The sequence below is a fragment of the Heteronotia binoei genome, chromosome 1, assembly GCF_032191835.1.
Source record: "Heteronotia binoei isolate CCM8104 ecotype False Entrance Well chromosome 1, APGP_CSIRO_Hbin_v1, whole genome shotgun sequence".
Classification (NCBI taxonomy): domain Eukaryota; kingdom Metazoa; phylum Chordata; class Lepidosauria; order Squamata; family Gekkonidae; genus Heteronotia; species Heteronotia binoei.
In genome coordinates, this window is record NC_083223.1 from 117483569 (window position 1) to 117506448 (window position 22880).

The 22880-nt window shown below is 44.5% G+C and overlaps 2 protein-coding genes across 2 annotated transcripts in view; one reads left to right on the forward strand and one right to left on the reverse strand.

The window, feature by feature from the left end:
• Positions 1-19432, reverse strand: part of MED23 (mediator complex subunit 23) — a 76662-nt gene extending 57230 nt beyond the window's left edge. Inside the window, exons 1-5 of the mRNA XM_060239443.1 lie at positions 18681-19432; positions 7373-7404; positions 7184-7271; positions 5777-5901; positions 5552-5663 (exon numbers count right to left, since the gene is read on the reverse strand). Of these exons, the coding sequence (XP_060095426.1) occupies positions 5552-5663; positions 5777-5901; positions 7184-7271; positions 7373-7404; positions 18681-19001 (678 nt within the window). The 5' untranslated portion in view covers positions 19002-19432. The remainder of the gene's footprint in view (positions 1-5551; positions 5664-5776; positions 5902-7183; positions 7272-7372; positions 7405-18680) is intronic.
• Positions 1987-3480, forward strand: LOC132585141 (oligodendrocyte transcription factor 3-like). Its single transcript, XM_060256908.1, has 3 exons — positions 1987-2077; positions 2734-2823; positions 2855-3480. Exons 1-3 carry the CDS (start codon positions 1987-1989, stop codon positions 3478-3480), a joined length of 807 nt encoding a protein of 268 aa, XP_060112891.1.
• Positions 19433-22880: the final 3448 nt, after the last annotated feature.

Below are 22880 nucleotides of genomic sequence, written 5' to 3' on the forward strand. Positions count from 1 at the left end.
CTGTCAATTGAATCAAATGCTCCCCTTTAAGTATAAAAAGGCTACATACAATTTAATCTTTTTTCTCAATAGTGTATTTGGAAATTAGATGGGACAAAGTATTACAATGATCGAGAGTAGTTTTGCCTTTACAAAAACCCAGTTGTTCCGGACCAAGAATTTTTTCTCATGTCATCCATCGTTCAAGTTTCCTCAGCAGATACTTAGAATATAATTTACCAATGGTGGATAGGAGACTAATCGGCCTGTAATTATTTGGATCTCCTTTTTTATAAATTGAAACCACTATTGAATTAAGGCAGGCTTTAGAAATTATGCCTGTTCTGTCAATACTAGTAAAGAGAGATAGAGCGGAGTAGCCCACCAATCTGGATCTAACTTTAGGATTTCAGAGGGAATAACATCTGGTCCTGCAGTTTTACCTGATTTCAATTGCAAAATTAGATCTTTAACTTCATCAGAAGTCACAGAGGGCCACTTCGGAAGATCTACCTGAGAAAGTTCGAAAGGTCTAGAAGTGTATAGTTTACTTTGGGAGAACATAGAGAACATAACACACTTTGGACTAATCATCGTAACGGTATAATTAAGTCAGTCAATGTTAGCGTTGCAGCTATCCAGCGCTTCTTTTACAGTAGAGGCAATCAGTTTATCCCAGCCGTGCTAAAAACCTTTAAGGCTAAAGTTATACCGCAGCTTTTATATGGGGTCCCAGTGTGGATCACAGCCTTGGATAAATAACACTGAAGGTGTCCAATCAAAATTCCTACGGAAAATCCTGGGATTCCCAAAGCGCGTACCATATGCAGTTTTATGTTTAGAAACAGGGACGAATCTTGTGGAAACACAAGCATGGCTAATGTCACTTAAATATTGGTTACGGCTACATTTCCACTCTGACTTAGAGAGCCTTTTATATCAACTGCTCTCAGAATCTAATTTGTCAAATTGGCTAGTATTTATTGAGAGAAAAATTAAATCTATGGGCATTGATTTAGATTCACTTATGTTACCCTTAAAAGATGCATTTTTGAAACTTAAGCACAGAATTCTAGATATTGAAATGCAAACGTTATATAACCTGGCCAACAAGTCTTGCTCCCCGCTGAATTTCGAACTTCCTCTCTCAATAGGGAAATTAGTGTCATATTTCTCCTCTCTGCAAGCTCCACAGCAACGGCGTCCGTTCTTGTTAACGAGATGTAATGCATTACCATCTGCTATCTTATTTGGTAGATTTAACAGGATTGAGTACTCTAATAGACATTGTCTTTGTAATCCCAAGTGTATTGAAACTATTTCCCATGTATTATTGAACTGTCCTCTTTATGATGAGATTTGTTGTATATACCTGAAAGATATTTTAGCAGATATGTTGGGCTGTGCTGATTCAGGCAAAGTCCACAAACTTTTAAATGACACTTGCTCTGAGGTAACTTTAACGGTTGCTAGATTTCTTCAACAGGCCATGGAAATACAACAGAGAATGGTTCTGGAATGACCACATTTTATTTGTTTTAATTATTTAATTTGGCTAAACTCGACTTATATATATTTTACTTATTTTATGTATATTAGCTCCCAATGTACTCTATAATCTAGGATTTTATATTATTTATATTGCTATTTTACTGCTAAATCTGTTTTATGCCAATAAAGACTTGCTGTTGCTAATGAGTGTGTGACCTAATATGCTAATATTAGGGGATGTGGTCTAATATGCTACTGAGTTCCTGCTGGGCTTTTTTGTAGACCTATAAATTTGCCTAGGGCGGCGGGCCATGTGTGTGTGTGTGTGCGCCAGATTAGGCTCTCCCCACATGACTTCAAATAGAAAAACAATTATTTGCATTAATTTTGCTGGCTTGAATCATTCTCCCTCAGCACTATTTTTTAAATTGATAATTTTTATGGCCCGCAAATGATGTTATAAATAATCCATATGGCCCTTGGCAGAAAAAAGGTTCCCCACCCCTGATTTAATGAATGGAATATACCAGACTTATCCGTAGTTACCCTGAGAACTGCATCAGGTTTCTAGGTGTCAGTCCTCTCACTAGTTCTGTGCACTGGACAGGTAATCCATAGAATAGGTAATCCCGTAGAAAAATTAGCTAACATCACAACAGGACCTCAGAATGGATTTTATCAATGTGTCAGCAGTCTTACTTCTGGAATAACTGTTCCATTACATTGATTGCAGCACTGATTCAAACTGACCCTCTGTTCCCATACTGAAATTTTCATGTGTTTGTGAGAGAGAAATGTGGATTGACTCCTCTCCCCCGCTCTATCTTTGCTCTCAATTGAACACCTTCCCCTGGCAGAGTTGCAACAAACAAGCAAATGGCCCTGGGCATGTTTTAAACCGAGTTCTGTTCTTAAAAACTAAAGATCAGGTCTGTATAGTTTTATTGACTAAGCATGTGTGCTACAAAGGATATAGTTGGGGATGATCTACAGACAGGTTGAATAATTACAGAAGTCTAGTAAAACAAATGCAGTTGCTAGCTAGATCTACTTACAATGCCAGGCTTTTTGGCCCCCATGGTGAGGTCCCCCCACCCTGCCAGCCTCCCCCTCCACTGACAGCCCCCCCAGCAGCCCCCCAACCCCAACTTCCTGCCCCACCACCCTGCCTGACTGCACCCTTCCTCCTCCCACCTGCAGGCAAAGCCAGGCTGGGGCCCCACTGACACCCCCTCCTGCGTGGCGGCCTCTGGCCCTATGCAGCTCAGCTGTGGCTCAACTTGGTGTCAGCTACACAGAACAAAGTAGGCACCAAGGGCTCAGCTAAGGAGGGCCTCTCACGGGGGGGGGGGGGTGGCGGCACCAAGGGTGGGCCAGGTGAGAGCGGTAAGTTCAAGAAGTTCAAGCGGTAAGTTCAAGAAGTACAAGTTCAAGAAGCAGGTCTCCAAGCAGGACATCCTGCAGCTACTCCTGAAAATCAATGGGCGGAAGCCCAAGTGGATGCACAGCCTCAACCTGGTCATGGACAGCCTGCACAAGGTGATGCCCTACACCAACGGGCCCTCAGTGCGCAAGCTGTCCAAGATTGCCACCCTCCTACTGGCATGCAACTACATCCTCAAGCTCACCCGCTTGCTGAAGGAGATGAAGTGGCTGTTGGGCGAGAGCTACAGCAGCCACCACTTGGCCTTCCACTGCAGGACTGTGGTGGTGGTGGCCCACTCAGCAGCCATCCACCCAGCAGCACCATCCACTCAGCCATCCACCCCCTCCTGGGCAGCGTCCCTGCTCACCATCGGAACCAGCCAGCCGTCCAACAAGCTGCTCAAGAGCCCCTCCACTGCGCTGGTCATCCAGCTAGGTGGAGGCTTCCAACCCTGCTGCCATCACTGCCTCACCTTGCCTGTCACAACATCCCAATCTGCCATGTTGGGCACTGGCAACCACCCCCCACCACAAGTCATGTGGGGGTGCCGAATTGTGTTCCCTGAGGGACACTGCCCTAGGTGACAGCGTAAGATTGCCTAGCAGGCATGCCAGCCCTGCCTGCTTCTCAGGTTTGTCTTTGTTGGAGAGCTTACTAAGAGTCGTCAAACAGGTTGCTGGAGCTTTGTTTTGCCTGAATGCATCCTTTGCGTGTTTTGAACATGTTTCAAAAAGTCAATGAACCATGCCCAAAGAACTCTGAACACCACCCAATGCTTGTGGGGTTTTCCTCATGTTTGGTGATGCAAATAAGGCATGAAGTTACAGAACTTTAAGATTTGAAGCACAGACTCCTACCAAAACTCTCCAGACACTCCAAATTTCTACACCAACGTTGGTTTCCCTCAACCTCATATCCTATACCCATCGCAATGTGGAGACAGGCTAAGATTACAAGATTAAAAGACTGGGCATCAAAACAAGGAAAAGGAAAGGAAAGGTCCCCTGTGCAAGCACCAGTCGTTTCTGACTCTGGGGTGACATTGCTTTCACGTTTTCATGGCAGACTTTTTACGGGGTGGTTTGTCATTGCCTTCCCCAGTCATCCAAGCTTTCCCCCCAGCAAGCTGGGTACTCATTTTACTGACCTCAGAAGGATGGAAGGCTGAGTCAACCTCAAGCCGGCTACCTGAACCAGCTTCTGCTGGGATCGAACTCAGGTCGTGAGAAGCTCAGGACTGCAGTACTGCAGCTTTACCACTCTGCGGCACGGGGCTCTACTAAACAAGACCTCTTACCAAAACATCAGTTAACTCTAAGAATTACTTGGGTTTTTTTATTTCCAATTTTGACATGCAGCTTCACAGATAAATCTCTCCTCAATACTTCAGACTTCTCAGACAGCCTTTGAAAAATTACTAGATACAACTGACTGTGACGTCCAAGGTTTGACTTAACAGATCTACAGAATATTGCTTCATAATGCCAAACCAAAGTCTCTTCATTATCAACAGTCTTGTGTTACAGACCTTACAGACGAACACTGGTCAGAAATTTGGAACTCTGCCTTGGCTACCTCATCATCACGACACATGAAGATACAGAACTTTAAGAGTTTAACCCAATGGTACCTAAGACCTAAAAGATTAGCTTCAATTTCCTCATCATACTCTGTGGGAATATTGGCTCCTTTGCACATTGCTGGTGGAAATGCCCTCATATAGAATCTTTCTGGTGACAGGTCCTTGAACATATTCATCACATTACTGGTCACTCCATCCCACTCTCCTGAAATCTTTTTTTTGTAATACTGGCAAACTCTGAAGATTCCAAAGCTTGCTTGTAATTTGATTGATAGTCGTCTTACCACTGCTAAAACCACCATAGTGTCTCTATGGAAATCCAATACCTTGCCGTTGCTTGCACTCTGCTTCACAAAACTCTGAGATCTTTTAATCATGGAGAAAATCATGGCTCAGCTATTCATATCCGATGTTAACCCTAATTCCACATCTTTCAAAGAAAAATGGTTTCCTTTTCTCAAGTATACTACATCTAAAGACATCCTACCTAGTAACACAACTTATCTTCAATTTCTTTCACTATAACACTCTCCTAATCTATGCCTCCTCTCCCTCTCCTTTTATTTGCTTAGTCCCTTTTGTTTGGCTTGGGATGGTGCAAGGTAATAGCTTAAGGATCAATACTTTTGGCCCAATTATCAGTTAATTTACCCTTAAGGATATTTATTATTTTTTGGCAGACTGGATTTTATTTATCTTAAATTCTATATAAAGTGCAAGGCTATATACTTCTAGTTATATATACTGTATTGTACCTTCTCTATTCACAGTAGAATTTTGTTATATACTGAACCAATTTATTTGACTTCATTTTACAATGCTATGTACAACTTGGAATTTTTCAACAAATGTATCATATTTTAAAAAAATGTTTGGTGATACAAGATAAAAATCCCTAATTAGCAATCTTGGGCTCGTCATTCTCACTAAGTCTTATGTACCTCATCAAGATGTCGTAAGGAGCCAAGCACAGAATGTAAAGACAAAATGGATGAATGTATACCACCTTTAATTCTTGGGATGAAGCCTGCAGACAAACAGATATCACTATATTAGAATTTTTGGATGATTACCTTATAGTCTATGCCACCAATTATTTTTCGGACAAGTTTAAATGTTAAAGACCAAAGCTGTGTCCTCTCCCATTCAAGGTTATCAGAATTCAGCAGAGATTCACAAACCAACCTAGAGAAATTCAAAACAAAAATGAGAGATACATTTTGTAAGAATAACCAGCAGATCCCAATACCAATAAGTCTTTTTTCTAAGAGGACAAGCCTTAAGCAGTTGGAACATACTTGGGTGGCAGCAGTCCAGTCTCCACAGCCATCGCTAAACAGTCGTACAGGAAAGAAATTCTTTTAGGGCTATGCTGGTTATGTATGAATCTTACAATCCACTGTACACATTGTTCATGAGATTCCTGCGGGGAGGGGAAAAAAACTAAAATCAGTTCAGATATTTCCTTATTTTTTTCAAAAACAGTGAATAAAAACATTTTCACTGATAAACTCTTTGACACAAATAATCTTAAACTATTTTCTAATTTTTCATGCTATGAGAAATTAATCAAGTGAATAACAAGGATTCGTAATCCAAACCCTAAATTTATCTGATTGCCTGTAAACTGAAAGAAAATACTATAATAATAATGATCTTGACAGGTTGCTGGTATAACAATTACTTAGCCCAGTCTTAGGCATATCTACTTTTAACTCCTACTAAATTAAAATGGGAATTCCTAGCAAATGTGATTAGGAGGACAGCAATGTCACCATTCTTACTGGGGTCAAACATACTCTGTTCAAGACAGAAAGCAGCAAAACAAAGTATTTAGATAAAAACTTTCCCTCTGAGTCACAAAAGTTGAAAGTTTTCATGAGGGCAAATAATTGGCTCCAAGCTACTGAATGAACACATGAAAATTCTGGCTATTCCCTGTGGAAGATGATCCAGGAATACCCAGCTGGGGCAAAAAGGAAGTAGGACTAAAATGCTAACATAAAATGAAAGATTAACAGCCATCAATCTATCTAATATTAGCAAGATAGCTCACAGCCTTAAAATATACAATGTTTTATTTTACCATAAAAATTAGGACATCAAAAGAGTAAATGTTTTCTGCAATATTTCTCCATTTTCCATTGGGATGTAAAAAATGCCTAATGCTAACAGGTTTCCAAATAGGAGAGCATTTCACAGAGGTGAAGTTACCATTGGGGGGAAATGCTTCCTATTCCTTCTAGTACAACTTGATAAGAGACTAGGCACCAGTGTTCCCTCTAAGCTGAGTTAGTGGGAGCTAGCTCACAGTGCTTTAGCCTCTGGCTCACACATTTTTGTCTTAATTCAGGGAAAATGGCCCCAGAGCAAATGAATTTTTACGGTAGCCAAATTGCTTACTCAAAATTTTAATGTCAATAGCTCATGAAGTAGAATTTTTGCTCACAAGCCTCCACAACTTAGAGGAAGCATTGCTAGGCACTGCTGGAAATCAGAGAGAAAAGTTAGAGCTCCTGTAGGAAGAGGTGCATCCTATGGTATGGTAAGTAACTTTAAAGGTTAAAAATATGATAAGCAGTCTTATTATGTACTAAAAACACAAATTTATCATATTTTTAAAAAAAGTTTTTAAAAAGTTTTGTGTTTTCGGTACACTGATGAATACTGTAAAAACATGTACCAGTAACAAATTAAATACTCACCTGAGAAAGATTGCTCCAAAACTGTCTAAAGGCTCCCAAGCAACTGATTAACTTGGTTCTTTCATCTTCAGGAGTGTCCATAAACATGCTGTTGCAAACAAAACCACCGTTATTTGCAAAGTGTTCTACCACTAGGAATGCAATCAAATGTTTACAATCCTACAAGGAAGTTGATGGTACTGTACTTACCCAGGAAAAGCTTCCTCAATGACCTCTGTTTTCTGGAAGAAGAAAAAAAAACCATGAGCCATTCTTGTGGGAAAAAGCTACCTGACTGACTGTTCTACATCTTTTCTCCCCTGTGTTCAACCATACTCACTTAGAGAAACCAAGCAACCAAAATAATCAAAACATATCTCCTGAGATGAAGAGCAATCTCAAGAACAATTAATATTAGGGGATCAAAAAAGAAACAATTGTACAATGATCAGTATCAATGGCTAACAGAAGAAGGCAGAATATTAATTTCCACATTCTGAAGAACTGCTAATTCAGCACAGGACAGCAACCTCAGAAACATTAGAAGTAAACGACAAAAACACCTTTAAAAGGATGGAGATACTTATTTCAAAGCATGTGTAAAATGCCATTTTTGACCTGACTCCTAAAGAACAGTAAGGCAGGAACCAGGCAAGCCTCTAAGGGGAGGGGGAATTCCCAGTCTGAGATACCAGAACTCAAAAGCCCTGCTGCTGGTCTTCACCTGCAGGCAAAGGCAGAGAAAGAAGGGCTTGAAGTGCCTAGAGATATGAAGGCATGGGGGGGGGGGGCACAGAACATTTTTGAGGAAAAGTTTTTCCCAAGGTCCTCCCCCCCCCCAGTTTTCTGATGGGAAAATCTCAAATTTTGGAAACTACTGGAGGAAAAAACTCCTCTGAAACATTTCCTTTCTTTCTCTCCTCCCCCCTCCACTTTGTCATCAAAAAGCATGAAGCCGCAAAAAGGCTTCATCTAGGGGAACAATGAGAACTTCATGGTAAGTCTGCAGCCTGGCAACTGGCTGGTGTTCAGGTTTGTTTGCAATGAAATCTTGATAGGCTTGGGATGCCGAGTTCAAAAGCTGCCCTGTCTGGTTGCAGGGGAGGTTTCCCATTGCATTCTCTGTATCTTCACTTCCAGCAATAGCTGGGGATGGAGGTTCCACCTGGGCTTGAGACTGAGGGAGACTGGGATACAGTTTCTGTGTGGTGTTCGCTAAAGAAAGAAGAGTAGGAGGCGGAGGCTAACTCAGGACAAACATCCTACCCTGCAGTTGTTGCTCATCCAGGGCTGCTGGGGGCACAAATAGCCTTGCGCAGCCAAGGACTGAGCAGCAAGCTGCATCTGGCTGGTGTGCGGAGAGTGGAGCAGGGGAGCAGAAGGGGCCGGGTGAACACTGGGCTGAAAATCAGCATAGTTTCTGCTATGGTTTCCCTTCCCTAGCCCATCTCTCCATCTACCGCCATTTCCTCTACCCCTATATCCTCTTCTCCTGTCCATCTGTGGAGGGGGACCAAATGTGTTCCCCGGAATGTATTGGGAATGTGACCCATTGTTTGCATATATTACTGATGGCATATATTACTGAGGGCATATATTACTGACGGCATATATTACTGAGGGCATATATTACTGATGGCATATATTACTGATGGCAAGTTTGCATATATTACTGATGGCATAGGCTCGAACTGATTTTCCTCCCTCTGTTGCTTTTTGCAAAAGGAGCCCCTCCTTCATTAAATCTGAAGCACATAAAATTCTTTCCTCAAAGTCAACCCATAGTAACTTTTCTGGTATGCAATTGCCAAGTAGGGATTTAGCATCTATGCACAGCAGCCAAGAAGGTCTGAGCACCTGCTCCGGCTGCAATGCCACTGAGGATGTTCTCCGCAGCTGAGAACGAAACGTCTGGAAGGAAAACTTTCTCCAGTAGAACACGGTACTTGATCCCGAAAGATTCTACAAACCCTAATGATGTTACCAGCCGTGAAAACCTGAATTCTTTGATAAAAGAAAGGTTTCTCTAACTCTGTCTCTGCCAGGAGGGTTCGAGTGCCAAGAGGAAGAACTAGCAGCATATTTCCAGATGCTCTCCGGCTCCTATGTGCTATTTTCCTAAGAATTTGGAGGGGGAGGTTTTTAAAACTACTTGCTGACTGCAGGGATGTTTTTCCTGCAACTAAGCTTTAAGGTATGGGAGATGGCCAGTTCTTAGCCCTAAGGTGATGCACTTATGCCAATTATAATTGGGAGATGCTGTGTTCTGCCGATCTCTCCCTCTCTAGTTTTTTTCTTTTTGAAGTGATGCCCTACACCAGGGGTCCTCAAACTACGGCCCGCGGGCCAGATGCGGCCCGCTGGGTTATGGCAAAATCAGACCGGAAGTGACATTCAACCTAAACTTGCGTTAGCAACGCACACTTCCGGCACTGGGCTGAGGCGGCGGAGACAGAGTGTGAGGCGATACCGAGGTGAGGTGAGTTCCCAGGCCGGGGTGTGTGGTGTGGGGAAGGGAGAGAGATGCAGAAGACGGAGAACTGACGGCCCGCGGCCTTGTATAGTAACGGCAGCCACCACAACAGACAGGCGCGGGGGATGTACAGTGCATGCTGCGCATGTCACGGCCGCTGCAGGGGGAATAGATGGGCTGTGTCTGGTGTGCGGGTATGGTAACAGTTAGTACTACAAGTCCCAGCTTGACTCTATCATTGTCATTATGCCGTAATGACAATGTAACGGCTTCCTCTCTAGCGCATGTTGCGGTACTGACTGCTATTGTCGCCCAGAGTGAGGCTCCTGGTACCAGGCCATGGCCCTGTATCCATAGTGACCTCATGTCTGGCTGTTGTGGTCATCAGTTTTATCATTGTGTGTGTTCTGTAGTTTCATAAAGAGATGGAATGTTGCTAACATATGTCATCACCTTATAATCACTGGGGGTCTGACCTTAGTGCCCCCCACTTATCCTGAGTATGAAGGGGTGCAGAGCTGGTGTACTGCTTCATCCCCCTCCAGATTCTTAAGGTCCCCATACACTTGTGCAGCTTCAAGTCACATGATGACCTCCCCTGGAAGCCCCAATGTACGATTTGTCACAGAAGCTCATTCTGCACATACAATATATCGCACAGTTATATACATATATGCACAGTCTTGCCTGCGATTATGATAAATTACGAGTGCAGCACGTATGATCATGCAGCGCTGGATCATGAGAATTGATCCCAGGATTCAGAGGAAGCCAAGGCATTTGGGAGGGCCGCCTGAGCGGTGACTTGTGTGCAGTGAAGGTCGGAAGCGGGAGCGCGAAGAGTGGGAGAGAGAGTGCGGGAAATGGAGGCATCAAGCGCAGAGGCAGCTTGGAGGAAGTTGGGCATTGCAGTCTGTATGTCTCTGTGTGGGCAAAGTTATTGCTGGTATATTGTTTTTGTAGCGCTGTATATATATATTGGTATTTTACTAATAGCAATCTGGAATCCCTAGGAAATAATGATGTCAAGAAAAAGAAAAATTGACTCGGAGTGTAGGATATTCAAAGAACAGTGGACTTATGATTACTTTTTCATGCAGTACAAGGAAAGAGCTGTATGTCTGATATGCCAGAATATAGTGTCTGTGTTCAAAGAATATAATTTGCGTCGACACTATGAAACTCAACATAAAGATAAATATGATTGTTTGGTTGGAGGAGTGAGAAAGGATAAAATATTAAAACTGAAAAATACATTGACAACTCAGCAAAATATTTTTGTGAAGCAGAAGCAGCTAAATATTTCATCACTGCGAGCAAGTTTTCAAGTTGCCAAGCTAATAGCACGCACTGGCAGACCATTCGTGGATGGAGAATTTGTTAAAAAATGCCTTCTTTCTGTTGCCAAAGAGATGTGTCCAGAGAAGGCCGATTTATTTAGTACAGTGAGTCTTTCAGGACCTACAATTACACGGAGGATTGAAGAAATGGGAGACAATCTGCATCAGCATTTGCAAAACTCCACAAAAAAAATTTCATATTTTTCCTTGGCACTCGACGAAAGCAATGATGTTCGTGATTCTGCACAACTTCTAATTTTTATTTGTGGGATGAATGATTATTTTGAAGTCATAGAACAGCTTGCTGCACTGCAAAGCATCAAAGGAACAACTACAGGAGAGGATATCTATGAAAAGGTTTGCCAAATTATGAATGGTTTGGAGCTGGACTGGGCTAAACTAGCCAGCGTGACAACTGATGGTGCTCCTAGCATGGTGGGGTCTAAGAAAGGAGTAATTGCTCGCATCAACAAAGAGATGGACAAACATAACCATTCTCATCCAATAGCCATACACTGCCTCATCCACCAACAAGCGCTGTGTAGTAAATCACTGAAGTGGGACTCTGTTATGAAAATTGTGGTATCTTGTGTTAACTCCATTAGAGCTAATGCACTAAATCACAGACAATTTCAGGAATTTCTGTCTGAGCTAAATGTTGAGTATGAAGATGTTCTATATCACACAGAAGTCCGTTGGCTGAGTCGAGGGAGAGTTTTGAAATGTTTCTATGACTTACTTCCACAGATTACAACTTTTCTGCTTTCAAAAAACAAAGAAGTACCAGAGCTCAATGATGCAGAATGGAAATGGCACCTTGCCTTTCTGACAGATGTAACAGAGCTACTCAACAATTTCAATATGCAACTTCAAGGAAAGGGGAAGCTCATCTGTGATATGCAATCACATGTCAAAGCATTTGAAGTAAAATTAGGCCTCCTCATCAAACAAGTGAAGGAGGAAAACTTCTGCCATCTCCCCACAACTCAAAATCTGTTAGCAGAAAAACCGCTGATTGCATTCCCAAACAAAACATGTGTGGATTCACTGGAAAAATTGCAAAAGGAGTTCCAATTTAGATTTAAAGAGCTTCATCTCCATGAACAGGACATACAGCTTTTCCGTAACCCATTTTCTATTGACATTGAAAATGTGGATACAATTTACCAAAGGGAACTGGCTGAACTGCAGAATTGTGACTCTCTGAAAGACGCATTCAAGTCAAGCAGCCTTCATAATTTCTATGCATCTCTCCCCTCTGAGACATATCCTCATCTCAGGAACCATGCACTCAAAATGGCAACTATCTTTGGCAGCACTTATGTCTGTGAACAGACTTTCTAGAATGAAACATTTGAAATCTCCAACCAGATCCAGACTAACGGATACACACTTGCATCACTTGTTACGATTAGCAGTGACAAATATGGAACCAGACATTGACCATCTCATTAGCCAAAAGCAGGCCCATAGTTCCCATTGAAATACTGGTAAGTTTGTTGATTTAACTTTACTTCATTTTAAATATTGTATTTGTTCCCGTTTTGTTTCTTCACTTCAAAATAAGATATATGCAGCGTGCATAGGAATTTGCTCATAGTTTTTGTTTTTACTATAGTCCGGCCCTCCAACAGTCTGAGGGACAGTGAACTGGCCCCCTATTTAAAAAGTTTGAGGACCCCTGCCCTACACTAAGGTCGCTGCGGTTAGCAGACCAGACCCCGGGACTTATTGAAGTGTTGCCCTGCACTAAGGTCACTGCAGTTAGCAGACTGGACCCCCGGACTTTTGAAGCAATGCCCTACACTAAGGTCGCTGCGGTTAGCAGACCGGACCCCGGGACCTTTGAAGCAATGCCCTACACTAAGGTCACTGCAGTTAGCAGACTGGACCCCCGGACTTTTGAAACAATGCCCTGCATTAAGGTCGCTGTGGTTAGCAGACCAGATCCCAGGACTTTTTGAAATAATGCCCTGCACTAAGGTCGCTGCGGTTAGCAGACTGGACCCCGGGACTTTTTCTTAGTTGATGCCCAGAAAAAGCTGATCCATTAAACTCGCCCAGCTCCGGGACTTTTCTTCACGTTCCCACCCCAGATAGACGTGTTCAGTAGGCCTTGGGAAGTGGCCGGACTTCACACGATTCTCCCCTTGCTTTCCAGTCAGACTCAGTCCCTATACAGGCGGTATATGGCCCACTGGGTGCGGCTGGAGAATCAGCGCTGAATGATAGAGCAGGAGCAGCCCCCCCCCCCAATACAGAAATGCTCTCTAGAGCCGTTCACACAGGTCACAATCACTCACACATTCACACAACAACCTAACCAACAAGATTTCTGGATAGTGTTCTCCCACGTCTGGTTGTCTGAAGACACGTGTGTCGATTCATGTGTGTTGAGACAGCCAGGATTCTGCCCAAAACTTTCTCCACCAATATCTGTTAGCCAAAATGCCCTCAAAAGAGGTTGGGGAACTAACAGGTGGGCAACTATGGCTCAAAAGGATCTAGAATCTATATATACAGGATTCGACTTCCAGAAATTCTTACTAAATTTACAGAGGACACTAATTAAGTAAAACAATTATACTTTTATTAGAGAAAACTATAGAACATACATACAAGATAATGGATACATACAACACACATACAGACCTAATAAAAATAGAGAGACATATATATAGGTAACATAAGGATGGACGAACAGGGTGATAATTACCGCTCGTAGTCTTCGAGGAAGGCTCCAATGGTGACGAATGAGGGAGATGGGGGAAGGGACCCTCAACTGATCAGGTATCGGGGACGTATCTAAACAGCAGGACTGGGGTACTGTCAGATGCCCACGTGCAAAATGTTGGGTCAGAGGTTATAAAGTCTACCTTGACCCCTAAGGGGGTAGGAAGTTCAGGGGCGGATGACAAGTGGTACATGATGGTACATGGTACATTACCTCAGAAAAGGGGAGGCTCCGAAGTGACCATAGGGGCTGGATTTGTGTGGTGGGCAGTGGCCAGTCTATTCTGGGTACCTGATTGGATGCCCATATCCAGCCAATGAGCGGACCTGGCCCTGGTTACCTGATTGGGTTTCCAGGTAACAATGGGCAGGGGGAGGCTCCAGTGTGACAGTTGAAGGGATTAAAACAAGCTATACAAACTTATCTAAAAGTGACAATAGGTAGCCGAATTGATAACTAAGGTGACACCTGATCTATACAATTACTATGGCTCTGAGTGAAGCTGTTCTTCCTCTTCTTTACTCCTCTGCTGGCACCATCCTTTGTCTTGGGTTCCACTGGACAAAAGCTTAGGCAGTCTGGCAGGATCCACGCCTAAGATAAGCTTTATTGCCTTATGCAGAAGTTGAAGCAGCTGTTGGATACGTGAACCTCTTGCTTTGCTGTAATGGAGTCAGGACAACAAGATGGATTCCGGTGGTGTTAGCCTTTAGTTCATGGAAACAGGCTGGAAACATGGCGGCATGGCTTCTTCCACTGCAACGGCCGAGAGTGTGCACGCAAGGAGCAGCTGGAAGCTTGTCTGTAGTTCTGGCTAACACCCATCCAGAGATGTAGAATGCTGCTGCAAAGCTGAGGCTTATAGTATCCACATAAGCCTTAGAAACTGTGGGCAAAGTCCACGTCTTAGAGCAGATGTGTGCGAGTCAAAACTCCAGGCACCCTGGCAACCATACTGGTGATCACGATGTCCATGTGTATGAAAAGTAGGGGGCTTTTTCTTACACTTTTGACCTGACACTTCTCCCTCCAAACTACTGTGACACATATACCCACATATGGAGGTACAAGTAGTTTATTGCCCTACCTTGATAAAGGGGGAAAAGATCAGAAAGAGATGGGGCAGAAACTGCATCAAAGCCTCAAAAGAAAACTTGGAAAGTTTCACTGAGAACTAAGCTCTCTATAACCAATAGCCCTAAGAAAGAAGACAGCATCTAACTTGAACTAAGGTAGCATAGGATATATCAGCTTGCAGTTAGAATCATAGAATCACAGAGTTGGAAGGGACCTCCAGGGTCATCTAGTCCAACCCCCTGCACAATGCAGGAAACTCACTAATACCTCCCCCTAAATTCACAGGATCTGCACTGCTGTCAGATGGCCATCTAGCCTCTGTTTAAAAACCTCCAGGGAAGATTCTCTAGTACTGGGTACACATGCAATGTTGCTTGAAGAAAACCAGGGCTTTTATTTATAAGCAAATTGTGTATGCCACTTTTTTGCTCTTACAAGGGCCACCAATGCAGCTAACATGTAAAACATACATGATAAAACCACATTTTAAAACCATTAAAATCAACACCATTAAAAAAAATTAAACCAGTTAAAATACATAAAAACATAAAAATAGTAATTATAATGTTGGTTAAGGAAGGGGGATCATGTAGGGAATGCCAAACAAAACAAAAAAGTCTTCACCCACTTGTGGAAGACATTGGAAGGGGACAGACAGATCTTCTTGGGGAGAGTTCAAGAAATTTGGTGCTCTGACTAAGAAGGCCCTCTTGCTGGTAGCCACTCTCCTAATTTCAGAAGGAAGGGGCAACCAAAGCAAGGTCTCTGAAGATGACCATAGTGGTTGGGCAGGTTCATAAGAGAGCAGCCTACCTTAATCTGCTCTTGTGTCTTAAGCTTTCCCTCTCTCTTGTACCAGCAGCCTCTACCAATGCAAACTGTGGACCAGTTATGTGGTGCCATAGTTCTTCTCCATTCTCTCCTTCTCAGCTATTCACCAAGCTACATTTAACTACCTCCCATCTTCAGCTATATTTATTATTTACTTGATATATAACCACCTTTCCCCAGGATAGGAACCAAACAGCATACACTATTCTCCTCTCCTCCTTTTTATCCATACAACAACCTTGTGAGGTAGATTAGGCTGAAAGTTTTTGCCAATTCAAAATCACCCAGTGTGATTTCAGAGCAAGATGGGGATTCATTTTCACCTTTTTAAAAACCCTCCAACGTATTTTCTTTTAAGATTTCACTTTTTTCTGAAAATCTAGGCCCCTTTTTCAGGATTGTAAAAGATGTGTCTTGCCTGTTCATAGCTCCAGTCACCAGATTTAAGTATCCAAAGATTTCCCAATTTTGCTATTAATATACAGATTCTCAACATACCCCCATCTGTGGATTCTTAACTCTAGAGATTGCGGTCAAGAACATAACAGACAGATTTGCAGAAATATCTGAAATCTAACAGAATTGACAGGGAGGTTTCACTTGCACCAAATAATAGAATTAGTGCCTGGAGCTTTAAGAAACAAATGCCCTATAACTTCAGTGGCCCTTGCTAGGCAACCACAATAGAGCCAGTCTGGTATAGTGGTTAAGTGTGTAAACTCATATCTGTGAGAACCGGGTTTGATTCCCCATTCCTCCACTTGCAGCTGCTGGAATGGCCTTGGGTCAGCCATAGCTTTCACAGCAGTTGTCCTTGAAGGGGCAGCTTCTGTGAGAGTTCTCTCAGCCCCACCCACCTCACAAGGTGTTTGTTGTGGGGGAGGAAGGTAAAGGAGATTGTGAACTGCTCTGAGACTTTCAGAGTGAAGGGTGGGATATAAATCCAATATCTTCTTCTTAATAGTATCACCCCTATTCAAGTCTTTGTTTCTGTCAGGAAAAAGCAGGGGGAAGGGACAGGGCCCCTTTATGGTGAGAGAGGACTCATCAGGGCCAGACCCTGCAGCAACCACCAGTTAACTTGATCACATGACTTACATGATCTACTCAGCCCTGGCTGTTTTCTACTACTCAATGACAGCCATCAAGACAGTGTGGAGTAGTGAAGAATTTCAGACTAGGATTTGGGAGACCCCGGTTCAAATCCCCACTTTGCAGTGAAAGCTCCCTGGGTGATCTTAAGCCAGTCACACCCACTCAGTCTAACCTACTTTAGAGGACTGTAGTGAACATAAATGCAGGACAATTACATAAACTGCTTTGAGTTCCTATTGCGGAGAAAAGTAGTGCATAATGAAATAAATAAAGATAGAGGAGCAAATAAAAAGTAGATTGTTTCATAAGAAGGAAGCAGGGGAAGAGGAGAGGATGTGAGAGCTACCAAGTGAAAGGAAAAAGTCTGGGGAGAGAGATACAGGGAAAGGAAAGTGTTCAGATGGAGATCCCATGGGTTTCCTACTGCAACTAGGCCTGGCCCAGGGTGAGGCTGCTAGGAGGAGAGAAAGTTGAAGATGGGGAGGCAGATAAAGGTAGGTTGGCTAGTGGGTGGGAAAGAAAGAAGGAAGCAGGAAAAGAGGGGAAGTTTTTAGGAAAGGGAAAGAGGAAATAGCAGGGGAGGGGAAAATGAGCTGCTCTCATAAGCCTGTGTAGATCTGCCCAATTTTAAGATTGTCCATATGGCAACACCCAGGTCATGGGCTGTCTCAGTGGTTGGTACATTCATCTGGAATGACTATCAGCATCTGTTGGCGGTCTATGATTTTTCAGGTGTTACCTTGTTGATTTTTCAGGTATTTTAATCTGTGAATTTTAAATATGATTTTAACTGTTATTGATGTTTGATGGAACCTGCCCTAAGCCCACTTGCAGGAAGGGTAGGATACAAATAAATAAATAAGAGACTGAGGACAGACGACACCTTCAATTCCTGCATTTAGAAAGTCATGTAAAACAGATTATTACACAAGGCTTTTGGTGGAGGATGCATACTGTTTGGCAGATTTGCCTACTTTTTAAAATCTACATCCTGTTTTACCTTGTTAATGAAATTCCCGTTATCTTGTGTCCTTGAAATTTATTACTGCATTGTTAGCTGCCTTGAGTCCAGGGAAATAAGGTGAGATATAAATATTTTAATTACATAAATTGAATTACATAAACCTCTTTCCAAAGCAGCTCCCAAACCTCTAGCTACTGTACCCTTGAGCCCAGCATAACAAGTGAAAAAATCTGAAAAGCACCACAGATTCCAAAGCTAGACCATATCCCATACAACCCCCCCCCCACCTCTTTAAACTAATCTCCAAAGCAAGAGTCCTGTGACACTTTTTTTTAAAACCAAATGTATTATAGCACAGACGTTCCAGGTGGGCTGCCATGTTGATCTGAAGTAACAGAACAAAGTAGGAGCACAGTAGTACCTTTAAGACCAACAAAGTTTTATTCAGCGAGTAAGCTTTCCTGTGCATGCATGCTTCATTAGACAATGGAATGACAGTGAGCAGAGCTACATATAGCTGGTGGGCAGTGGTTAAGAATGCAAAGTGTACTTATTTAGAAGAAATTTATTCTAACAATGAACCATTAAAAATTAGGGCATAATCAGAGTACTATTTTGACTCAGCGGGCTTCTCTGGAATTCCTACAACCCAAGGCATTATCAAGCCAAGCAAAAGGCACAGACCATACCAACAACCAGATACCTCTTCACCCAGGTCGCCGGTTCATCACCCTCCCTCCCCGCCAATACCTTACAGAATTTATATCCTTGATGAACATTAACGAATCAACTCCGGCCCCTAAAGACTGCTCCCTCCAACTGCCCGCCTTTCCTTCTGGACACAAAATAGTCACGGCCTCTCTTCGACAGCCCAGACCGCCTTCTGCATTTCACCCCGCCGCCTTCGTTCGGCCGGCAGCTCCTGCACGCCGCCCACCCGAGCAGACCTCACACGGCGGATGTTTCTTCAGGCTTCCTGGGAAAGAAAGCGGGGGAAGACTTACCACTACCTCCTCAAAGATGCTCTGCAGCTGGGTCTCCATCGGCACCATCGCGACCGGCGACCCCCTTCCTGCCCGGGAGCCGGGCGAGGGAAGCAGGGAACGATCACGGCTGAGCCCACGGAGAGCGCTCCGGAGGTACTTCCTTTCACATCCGGTTCTCTCGCTCAAAGCCGACTGCTGTGCTTTTCTGCCATCGAAAGGTTCTTGCAAGAAGCTGTAGGGAGCAGGAGCAATATCGACAGTGTCGTGCGCAGTTCTCAGCCGAAAGAAACGATAAAATGGTGCAATCTTGATTGTGTTTACTAAGGCGGTTAGCCGCATATAGTTCAGTGAGATGTAAAAACCAATGCTATTTCAGCCCGATCCCTTCGGACGGAGATCCACGGAATTTATAACGCCACTCTAACGATATCCAAAACCAAAGCAGGGACTGGGGCGAAAGAGAAGCCATAAACAACCTTGCAGGGTCAGACCGCTGGTCCATCTAACCCAGCATCCTGCAGTAGCCAACTTGGAGGGTCAACAAAAGCCTGCCTTTCTGTTGCTCGGTGGTACTGGGGTATTCAGAAGTTTAATACAACTGGATGTGGAAATTCCCCCTTAAGCACCATGACTGGTAGCCACGGATGGACTTATTCTCCATAAATCTGTCTAATACCCTTTTAAAACTATCTATGCTGGTGGCCAGCACTATGTCTACCAGTAGTGAATAACACAATTTAATTATTTTGTTAATAAAGTGTGTTTTGTCCATCCTGCATCTGTTGCCCAGCAACTTCATTGGGTCTCTCCCCCTTCAGTTCTAGTTTTATGGAAAAATAATTTAAAAAACCCTGGAAAATATTGTGCAGACTTTCAAGCTCCTGTCGTTAGGCTGGATGTTAAAAGAGGAGAGGGGGAAGAAAAGGCTCCTCAGCCTTTTGACTGGGAAAGCATTCTCTATAAAGTCATCTTTTATTAAGACTGACCAGAATAACAAATACATTGCACAGGGTTCTGAATGTTCCAAAACTCATTATCAAGCTGAGTGGAAAAACAGGAAGGAGGGTGCAATATCCTTAGCAGTTTCCTTTTTCATCAGCGAAAGCCAGTCGGAAGAGGAAGGTCTTGCAGGCCCTGCGGAACTGTTCAAGGTCCCGCAGGGCCCGCTTTTCCTCTGGAAGTTAGTTCCATAGGCTCAGGGCTATAGAGGAGAAGGCCCGGTTACGGGTACTTTGCAGCTTCACCTCTCTCGGTCCGGGAATAGTCAACAAGTTTTTCCCGGCTGACCTCAGTGCTCTCTGGGGTTCATATGGGGAGCGACGGTCCCTAAGGTAGACAGGTCCTCGACCATATAGGGCTTTAAAGGTAATGACCAGCACTTTGTAACGAACCCGGTATATAACTGGCAGCCAGTGCAGTTCTCACAGTCCAGGCTGTATGTGCCCCCATTTAGGAAGCCCCAACAACAATCTAGCTGCTGCATTCTGCACCAGCTGCAGCTTCCGGATTCAGTACAGAGGCAGCCCCATGTAGAGGGCATTGCAGTAATCCAGTCTCGAGGTGACCGTTGCATGAAGCACCGTTGCCAGATCTTGGCGCTCTAGGAAGGGAGCCAACTGCTTTGCCCGTCTTAGATGGAAAAAGGCTGACTTGGCAGTGGCTGCAATCTGGGCCTCCATTGATAATGAAGGCTCCAGTAAAACCCCAGGCTCCTAACCTGGTGCGCCGCTGTCAGCGGCGCCCTGTCGAAGACCGGGAGAGGTATTTCCCCTCCCTGAGCGCCCCGACCCAGACAAAGGACTTCTGTCTTCGCTGGATTCATGGGGCCTCGGGCTCATGTACTGTATCCAAGGTGATGGGCAGGTCCTGGCAGAGCGACGTGATTTTGTCTGCAAAAAATTTCGCAAAAGCCTCACAGCCTATTTCTAACTCTCTAACGTTTGGTCTGCCCTGGGGCAGTGTAGTTAAATGTCCAATTATTTTAAACAATTGTGCCGGGCACGAATTTGCAGACGCAATCTTGGCTGCGAAGTACTTCTTCTCTGCGGCCTTGACTGCCATCTCATACAACCTCATAAACGTTCTGTAGGATGTTCTCGCCGCTTCGGCACGAGTTCGCCGCCACTGCCTCTCTAGTCGTCGCAGTCCTTGTTTCAATCGGCGTAGCTCCAAGGTATACCAAGGAGCCAGTCTTGAACGAGGACGCAGAGGACGTCGGGGTGCGATCTCATTGATTGCCCCGGATAGCCGATCTTGCCAGGCATCAACCAGGGCATCAAGGGAATCACAAGGGGGCCAAGGATCCCGAAGAGCCGTTTGGAACCGTTCCGGGTCCATCAGGCTCCGCGGGCGAGCCAAAATAGGCTCTCCGCCCTTACAGGGTTGTGGTAGCATCTCCATACGAGCCTTGAGGGCTAAGTGATCCAACCATGGTATCGCCTCCGTTGTGATTTCGTTCACTTGAATCCCGGTCGCAAAGATCAGATCTAATGTGTGCCCAGCCTGGTGCGTGGGAGTCGTGACAAATTGGGAGAGTCCCAGTGTCGCCATGGAAGACACTAGGTCCATCGCCCGAGTGGAAGCCGCGTCATCGGTGTGGACATTGAAGTCGCCCAGGACCAAGAGCCCTGGGTACTCCAACGCCCAGCCGGACACCGCCTCCATCAGGGATGGTAAGGCACTGGCCGGTGCGTTAGGCGGACGGTACACCAGCCAGATCACCAACCTCTCCCCGACATCCCACGCAAGGCCGACGCACTCAATACCGTCGATCTTTGGGGCCGGGAGAGCCCGGAAGGAGTAAGCCTCCAGTATGAATACCACCACCCTGCCCCCCCGCCCGCTAATCCGCGACTGGTGAAAGACTGAGTAACCTGGGGGAGTCATCTGGGAGAGTGCTGTCGTCTCCCCCTCTTGAACCCAGGTCTCGGTCACGCAAGCCAGGTCAGCGTCCTGCCGAAGCAGGAAGTCCCTAATGGTCTCGATCTTATTATTTATAGACCTGGCGTTGCATAACACCAGTGTCGGACGCGGGCAATTTCTCTTGGTCCCACTACTTGTCACCGTTGGGATGGGAAATAGACTGGAAGGGGGCCGAGCACTGTTTTGTCTCCGCCTCCTTCTCTCATATCTCCGTCCATTCCCACCGTCATATCTTCCCCTCCCCAGGAACACTGGAATCCCCTGGCCGGACATCTAAAACCTATTCTCCGATGGTTATATTAGAATGGTCGTATTCAACTGACTAATTTGTATACATACACAACATAGGTCCCCAGCTCACCCTCGTCCTCGGTTCCCAATTATCTAGTTCACCATAATCTTTCCAAATTGATTAGTAAATAATTCCTACTTAGCACTATAATAAAATCTAATTCCTAACTAATTTAATGTGCTAACGTGAATAAATAATCTATTTAGTTAATTCTATATGCATTTAAATACATAAATACATAATAATAAAATCCAATTTCTAATCAATTTAAAATCTAATTCAATATTAATAATAATTCTAGTTGGTGATCAATAGTCAATTAGGAAACGAGGATAAAATTAGGGAGGTGAGGTAGGGTTTAGTTCTTAAAGTGCTGTTGGTTGGTATGAAAGTTTAAAATCGAATGTCCAAGTTTCAGGCGTCTTCGGTGCTTCGTGGCGGCCTTAAAGTGCAGGTGCTGTTTTCTAATGTGGAGACAGTTTTTAGGTGCAGTTCTTAATATAGTTCTTAGAAGCATGGGTGAGAGAGCTTCTCGGCTGATAGCCCTGCCACGGGTGGGGGGGGTGGGGGGGAGGGGAGGATATGGGAGCGGGGGGGGAGGGTGAGAGGGGAGCAAGGAGGAAGAACCAGAAGAAAAAAGGGGGGGGTGAAAACAGAGACTGGGGTGTCCGCCGGGACTTACGTCCCGGGGGCAATCCACTCCTCTGCTCACTCACACCCCCTCAGCTCCGTCTCCCTCCGCAGCTACCCCACTCACTCAACTCACCCCTCTCCCTCTTCGTTGTATCAGTCCACGCCCCAGTCCTTTCGCAAAGAGCTGCTCCAGCCACTTGCCTATGGCCGCACCCGATCCTTCCCAGTCTCGGCGTCGGCCTGGCGGTGGCGATGTTTCTCGGCAGCTCCAGGCAGTGGCAACGGTCCGTGGTGGCAACGCTCCTCCACGGCACTCAGCAGACGCCCCGCCGCGACTCTAGTCGGCTCCATGCTCCACTCTCTCCGCGTCC

Excerpts from the sequence above, each read along its gene's own strand:
- LOC132585141 (XM_060256908.1), top strand. The coding sequence starts at position 1,987 with ATGGAATATACCAGACTTATCCGTAGTTACCCTGAGAACTGCATCAGG. Across the intron at positions 2,078-2,733 it reads TAGTTCTGTGCACTGGACAG|CTCAGCTGTGGCTCAACTTG; the intron begins GTAATCCATAGA and ends GGCCCTATGCAG. Across the intron at positions 2,824-2,854 it reads CCTCTCACGGGGGGGGGGGG|CGGTAAGTTCAAGAAGTTCA; the intron begins GTGGCGGCACCA and ends GCCAGGTGAGAG.